Raw genomic sequence first — 7489 nt, 5'->3', positions numbered from 1 at the left:
AAATAATGTAACAAATCGAGCAGGGGAGTAATTGAAAACAAAGGGACTGTCAGGTATATGATGAGAGGGGGCTGAGGCTGGGAAGACCAAAATGATGGGCAATGCAGAGTGAGATGTAAATGAAAGTCTACAAAGCGATCTGGACCACTCCTGGGGAACATTCACTACTATATGCAGCGTAGTGGAGATTTGCTCCAATCAAACATTCTATCATCTACAGGAGATGAAACAAATATGGGATGTTCCTTCCATAGAACTGCATATCTCCTTAGTAAATCACCCCCGGAGGCCCGGAACTGTGAGGACCACTTGCCACCAAGCCGATGATCACTGTTCCCAGCAACCAGCGGATTTATCCTCTAATTTGACAAGAAGTCGAAGCGCAGACTGATTACAGAGAGAAACTTTCCTGTACACCGTGTAAATTTAGTTAACCAGCTATCCGCTGGGATGATAAATTATTAACCAGCTATTCATATTCTCTCTCTCTCCTTTTTTTTCCTTCTCGGGTGTTAGCATAGAGCTTTTATTCTAAACATGTAGTTTGCAATCAGTTTGGTCACACTTACAAGAACACGCTTTAATAAGGCAATCAATCACATGCTAACAACCAGGGGGCTGCCTGGGACTTTGGCTTGTATGAATGCAGCATCCTTGGGGAACCTCAACTACTTAACCAGATTCTCCTCCTCAACCTTGCAGAGGCCAGCACTGCACACAGCATCTCTCCAGATTACTGGAAATAAGGCGCACGCTTGTAGCAAATAACAGAAGGCGATTAAACATGTTTTTTTATCATTCCTCCCTCCATCCAGAATCTTTTCTAAATTACAGCTCCTGTGAATATGCAGCAATATGGTGAACGCAATAGCGTTTTGTTCCAATGCTTGTGGGAATTAGCTAATGGAGGGGTGCACCAGCCTCTCAGACAGGAATTACTGGGACATGTTCACTTGCTTGTTTCATGATCCTGCTACAATTATCTGGGAAATGCAGTCAATTAAATGCTTCTGATTGGACGCTGGGGCTTATCATTGATCTGATATCTGCTAATATTGCTTCAGACATCTAATTTAGCTCCTTGTTAAACTCAACTGCTGTCTGCTTTCCAGCCACCAGCAGAAAGCCTATTTGCCTGGCTGCCATAAGCCATTTGGCTACATCTTCTCCCCCCTTTTCTCTCTATAGCTGCTTTTATGTGGTTGTCAGGTTTGTTTACAAAGGATGCATGAGCGTAGTAACCCATAGCAACTAATCAGCAGCATCAGCATCCATCTCACGTATGCCTGTTCTAAACTACCGAAATAGCATATTGGTTTATTAATTCGGGGTACTTGTTTTATTACCTGAAAGGATATGTTTGATTTCTATAATTCCACATTTTTTTTCAAAATTTAGGTATAAAGGAGGTAAGATTACACAGATACCTCATTTCTAAGTCTGTCATGCTAAAAATTGTAATTTTCATGTCAGATTCGTAGGAATCTGTCACAGTTCAAATTAGATTTCGAAAAGAACAAGGATGTACCTGGGTCTTGTGTACATCTGAATTAATGTCAGAGTTAGAAAGTTTCTGGAAGGCGTGGCCAAGGTTTTTTTTTTTTTTTTTTTTTTTGCAGAGAATAGAGTATGACTCCGACTTTTGCAGCTTGTCAGAAAATTTTATAAAGGCACCGGAAGTACTGTTTTTTTCGTGCCTAATTGTTGTTGTTTTTTCTGCAGTAGACAGGTTTAATAGATTCTATCGGTCTGATCTACACAAATGTAATCTCCTCTCCAATGTGTCAGATTCCTTTCAGTACTCCCAAAATATTAAAAACCTTTATAAGGATAATGCGATTCTCATATTTTGTCTACAAATTTTTATACATTAGCCCATATGCAATTAACTTTTTCTCCCAAGTTTTCTCCTTGGTGATATTTTCCAAAAATTGTCAATAAAATGGGTTTGAAACCACCAACAAGCAAAAAAATACTCAGAATAATTCTGATACGTTTTCACCTACTTGTTGGTACTTTTTCAGTTACAGAATGTAAAAGTTATTTTAAACAGCTGATGAAAAAAATATTTTCTGTGAGAAAACTTAAAAGAAAAAGGGAGCTGGATCGGACTAAAATATCCCCTACAATTATATAAATATCTGAAAAGAAAACGGCAGAAATCTATTGATGGCGAAAGTCCTGCATACGATTTGAAGTCATGTTGATGCTATAACGCCTCACTAATATTTCTTATAACATTTTTACATTATCACCAGGGAGACCATTCAGAGAATTAAATACAGTTTTTCTGTGATTATTTTTATTGCGAATTTCAACAAATTATTGTAACAGTGTTTTTTATTGAGTTGTTGTCATTCTTGTGAATTAGAACGAAAAAAAAATCTTAAAAGAAACAAACAAAAAAACAAATTAAAAACAAAACAAAAACAAGAAAAAAAAATTGCAAAGAAACCATCTGACCCCATCTGGAAAGACCTCCACTAATAGCTGGGATTTCAGATAGGTAGACATTTCTATCGCAGCTTCACATGTGCAACAAAAGCAAATATAAATAAACGATATGTAAACCAAAACATCCCTGATCGTCACGTACGGACCACAACATAGATATAAAAATATAAATAGGTTAAAAGTATAAACGAGACACCCCCCTATTGTGACTTCGGGGAAGGTTTGTACACGAGTGTAATGTATGAGGACTGTTAATAGTCTGCTTGTGCACTAATTTGCAGAGGTGGGTGCCTGTCTGATCTGCTCTGGCGACGTAATCCCTTCCCTGTGCGGCTTGTTAAGGACCAGCAGAAGGTCTGTACTCTGGGAAAAATTATTATACATTCAAAAACGTCCTCCTTACATATACATCACTTGATAATTTAATCAGTGTGCGTACTTTTCAGCAGCTGAGGATAAACCATTGGCATGTCTTGTACAAACAGAGCTCTAGAAGCTAAACCCCAAACCCAGTGTTTGATCAGGAGGAGAAAATGAAAATCGGAAACATAGGGAATGATGAACAGAACCATACAGCATATCACTGAGGAATCATTGGTCTGGCATAGAGGCAGATACACTGCAGTTTATCAGTGTCAGCTTGTAATACTGTGCTTTGTATCATTTAAGAAAGAGACTTTGGAATAAAAAAAATCAAACTCTAAATAACCTTCTTTTTGTTTTGTTTTAACGTGCTATTCAAGTATCCCAGCATAGGAACCCTAAAAATCTATATGAATCGGCCAATTCTGTTACTGACACCCTCGTGGAATAAACAAAGTCATGACATCGCCTGGAAAATAGCAATTATTTAAGTAGTCCTTTGTCTGCTTGGATAGAATAAGCTAGTTCAGTTTTGTTTTCATCAGCTGGGAATAGAAAGCTTGTGACCACCTGAATGAGTCCCGGAATGCCACCTTCAGTTAAGGTGCCCCTTAAGACACTGGTAATGTAGGTAACTCAGTCTAGGAGGAATGGGGGGAGTACATTTTATCTGGTCAGTGGTACCTCCTCTCTCTGGTCTAGAGGGACAGAGGATTTGCTTAGGACTGAAGGGGTGAAGGTTAGGAAAGAGTCTGATCTTGAAGAGGAGGAGCAGTTAAAGTCAGAGCCTGCAGGCCTTTGTGCTAGCCCATTGGGAGAGCTGGAGTGACACGCCAAACAAGAGCAAGGGTTGCCCCCAGCACCAAGTCCGTGAGCAGGGCTGGCATAGATGGAGGGGTGTCGGAATGCACAGAGAAGTTCTGGTCTGGGGTAAGGGTGAGATAGGACTCTGAAGGTATCCAGTGGTCTCAATGGTGAGCTGAAGGGAGTGGCGGCTGAAGCTGAAGTAGCGCCAAGGCCCATGTGAGAATAGTAAGGTAGAGGTAGGTGAGATGGGAAGGGATAAGGTAGGTTGCCAGTGGCCGCTGCATGGCTCATCATGTAAGTATAGAAGGCCGGATCTGCTGGATGAGGCCATGTCATGGCCAGCCGCTGTCTCTTGTCCTTCATCCTTCTGTTCTGGAACCACACCTGTGAGAATAAAAGGAAATAGGATGAGGAACCAAAGGCATAGAGATACACTGCGAAGTGATTACTAGTCTCCAACAGGATCCTAAAGGACAACTGCACTGAGAGGGATATGGAGGCTGCCATATTTATTTCCTATTAAACAATACCAGTTGCCTGGCAGCCCTGCTGCTTTGCCTGCAGAAGTCTCTGAATAACACCCGAAACAAGCATGCAGCTAATTTGGTCAGATCTGACAATAATGTCAGAAACATCTGATCTGCTGCATGCTTGTTTAGGGTCTACAGGTAGTATCAGAGGCAGAGAGGATCAGCAGGGCTGCCAGGCAACTGGTATTGCTTAAAAGGAAATAAATATGGCAGCCTCCATATCCTTCTCACTTCAGTTGCCCTTTAATCAATTATTAAAACATATCACTCATAATGCTGAAAACGTGAGCACCCCTCCCAAATACACCCCTCCTAAGAAGGTCCAATGTGGAGTTACCTTAATGGTGGTCTCCGGCAGGTTCAGGGCTGCAGCAAGCTCGCATCTCCTAGGCCTTGACACGTAGTTTTCCCTGTAGAACTCTTTCTCCAGACGTGCTATCTGCTCCCTGGTAAAGGCTGTCCTGTATCTTCTCATCTGGTCCCCGGCACAGGAAAAGGAGCTCTGAGAACCACCGCTTCCTTTAGATGAATCACTTCCATGCACAGGGCTACCACCCATGGGCTCCGAGCACTGACCTGCACACAGGGGACATAGAGAGCATTACAACCCACTCATGACATGTCAGAACGTCACCTTCAATGGCAGCACTCATGTCTACAGCCAGCTAAGAATAAACTACCAAACTGTCTAAATAGAAATGCCATCAATCAGTTATGTATCCTATTATGTCCTGGGAATGCTATTCAGCTGAATCGCCCTGATCTGACAGCTAGCTAAAATGACTAGTAGAATTAAAAATGTGTATATTATTTTTTTTCTGCAAAAATCGTACCTGTGGACTGTGGTATGAATATAGGACCCCCAACCTACAAGCAGCCCAGTGGCCTCGGTGTTGTCCTGTGTGCAGTGTAGGAGGAGGAATGCCTTCCCCCCCCCCCCCCCCCCCCCACCACCACCATGCAGTGGTCCAGAAAGTGACAAGTCTAGGTGGACCCATAACAGTCATCAATGGCCGTAACCCCTAAATAAGCGTGCATGTTCCAATTTCACAGCAATCTGTCCGGCCAGCCCTGCAGATCACCCATCTATCTGCTGCCCAATAAATTATAGATAATGACAACCGAGGAGATGTCTTGTAATGAAGACACATGTCCATTATAGTAGAACATCGTGCAATTGTAAACAGAGGAACATTGCACAACTATCAGCGTTAACAGATTGTCTGTATCAGGTGATATTGCCTATCGTAAATTGTGCATAATAATTAACACCTAAGATGATAAGTAAATAGGAAGGCTTCTATCAGCAGGCGAAGTGCTTGTTGTTGGATCAGACAAGAAAGTGTGAAATGAACTAAGGCTCCTCTCTGTCACCAGCTCGGTATGGAGATGTCTTGTGAGTTCTGGCTATAGAATCCTTTCAAATGCAACCTGGCTATTCTGTGTTGGGCACCTGAGTTGCCTTTTAACACCCTGGAGACAATTGGTGACCTGGCGCCAGTTACTTGTGAAAGTGAGCAGCTAGCTGGGGTCTGTGAGGGACCCCCGCTTGTAGCTTGGCAGGCAGGAGACTCCAGTCCCCCCTATGGCATTGTCTTTATGGTCACCTATACACAATGTCGCAGACGAGCTTCCTTGTCCTAGCCTTTGATCTCTGGCACAGGGGAAGGTGTCAGGCACCCCCTTGAGAGCACTCTGGTCCCAGGCCATCCCGCTAGACTCAGAGGTGCCTGCGTCCTTGTCATAAGGGTTCAATTCATACAGGGTGTAAAACGTATTAATAATAAAACATCGAAAAACTATGCTTTGTACTTAGGCTAGGCTGAGAGGCTGTCCACCTACACGTGTAACCTTCTCTACTCCACAAGTCAGAATTGTCTGTAGAATCGGGAGGGGAGCATAACCGCACACACCTACTGTACTATACTTTATCTAAAATCTCCTCTGAACCATAAAAAAACCAGCAACCAAACAACCACAAGCAGGGTACATTGCTGCATAGAATAAGTATTAAAAGTACTTTTCCGTGTGAAATAATAGTATCATTGTTGCAAAATGCCTGTCTGTATCAAACGTGAGCCATAATACAAAATGGAAGATGATCAATAGATAGATAGATAGATAGATAGATAGATAGATAGATAGATAGATAGATGATATGTATATATAGGTAGAATACTTATGATATATAGGATGGATATATAGATAGATAGATAGATAGATAGATAGATAGATAGATAGATAGATAGATAGATAGATAGATAGATAGATAGATAATGAGAGATACATCGATGAAATGTATATATAGGTAGAATACATATGATGACAGATGATGATACATAGATAATAGATAGAAAGATGATAGATAGATAGATAGATAGATAGATAGATAGATAGATAGATAGATAGATAGATGGACAGATAGATAGATAGATAGATAGATAGATAGATAGATAGATAGATGATAGATAGATAATAGAAATATGGCTAGATAAGGAAGGAGGTGGTTGGCCGTACCTTTGCTGTGCTGGTAGTCGCTGCTGGCTGTCGTACAATCCGGCGTGCAGCTGACTTCGATCTCCTCATAGAAATCCGATTCGGTGTCGGAGCTGCTGTGGTGCCCCTTGGCAGACAGCGAGTCCGGATGGGGCGAGGAGAGTCGCAGTGCCCTGCTGTCCCCTCCTGTCCCTGAGACAACTTCCACCTCCTCCTCTGCCCTCTCCCTGGATGCCATGGGGCCAGATCTAGGGCTCAGGCAACTTCTTGCAAGCATTTTCTCCTGCGGCTCCTGAATGGGGCTCCCCACAGCGCCCGACAAATTAGCCATTCTCTTGCCAACTAGAGTGCCAAGTTGAGCTCCCTCCAGGAACATGACCATGTCCTTTCTGGCTTCCATTGTGTGTGTGAGTGAGCCAGAGAGGACTAGTGCTGGCAGCAGAGACAGGCAGATGAGCAGTGGAGAGATCTGGCTGACCCTGTGCTGCCTGCTCTCTCCTGTGCTGTACTGGCTCTGGGAGGGATCACCATTGCCCTCTTCTTTCTAAGCTGTCATCCTTAATGGTGCAATCGTCATTACAGTACCACTGCTGACGCCACTCATTGATTGCTGCTGGATAAATAGCAACGTCCGCCACCTTCAAGATGAAAGGAAAGCCGGAGCTAATGCTTTATGGTCCTCACGCAGCAGATGAACAAGGATGATGCACCAAGTGTGAACAAAGATAGGCACTGGAGACAACAAGCAGGGACTGGAGCAGCGCGCACTGTGCTAAGGGCTCTAGAGGGAACCCTCTCCCACCAGCTAATAGCTGCCCCTCTGCTTATCTCACCTCATA

The 7489-nt window shown here is 42.9% G+C and overlaps 1 protein-coding gene across 1 annotated transcript; it reads right to left on the bottom strand.

Annotated features, from left to right (window-relative positions):
* Positions 1 to 2266: 2266 nt before the first annotated feature.
* On the bottom strand, positions 2267 to 7152 carry EVX1 (even-skipped homeobox 1). Its single transcript, XM_068238667.1, has 3 exons — positions 6672 to 7152; positions 4492 to 4730; positions 2267 to 4008 (listed from the first exon to the last, which is right to left on the bottom strand). Exons 1-3 carry the CDS (start codon positions 7048 to 7050, stop codon positions 3484 to 3486), a joined length of 1143 nt encoding a protein of 380 aa, XP_068094768.1. The 5' UTR covers positions 7051 to 7152; the 3' UTR covers positions 2267 to 3483.
* Positions 7153 to 7489: the final 337 nt, after the last annotated feature.

This window comes from Hyperolius riggenbachi, chromosome 5, assembly GCF_040937935.1.
Source record: "Hyperolius riggenbachi isolate aHypRig1 chromosome 5, aHypRig1.pri, whole genome shotgun sequence".
Lineage (NCBI taxonomy): Eukaryota > Metazoa > Chordata > Amphibia > Anura > Hyperoliidae > Hyperolius > Hyperolius riggenbachi.
The sequence above is the reverse complement of the archived record's forward strand: the minus strand, read 5'-3'. Positions and strand labels throughout refer to the sequence as shown.

Coding starts and splice junctions, on each gene's coding strand:
- EVX1 (XM_068238667.1), bottom strand. CDS start 7,050: ATGGAAGCCAGAAAGGACATGGTCATGTTCCTGGAGGGAGCTCAACTT. Junction 4,731..6,671: donor CGACTACCAGCACAGCAAAG/GTACGGCCAACC, acceptor CCCTGTGTGCAG/GTCAGTGCTCGGAGCCCATG. Junction 4,009..4,491: donor TGCCGGAGACCACCATTAAG/GTAACTCCACAT, acceptor TTATTCTCACAG/GTGTGGTTCCAGAACAGAAG.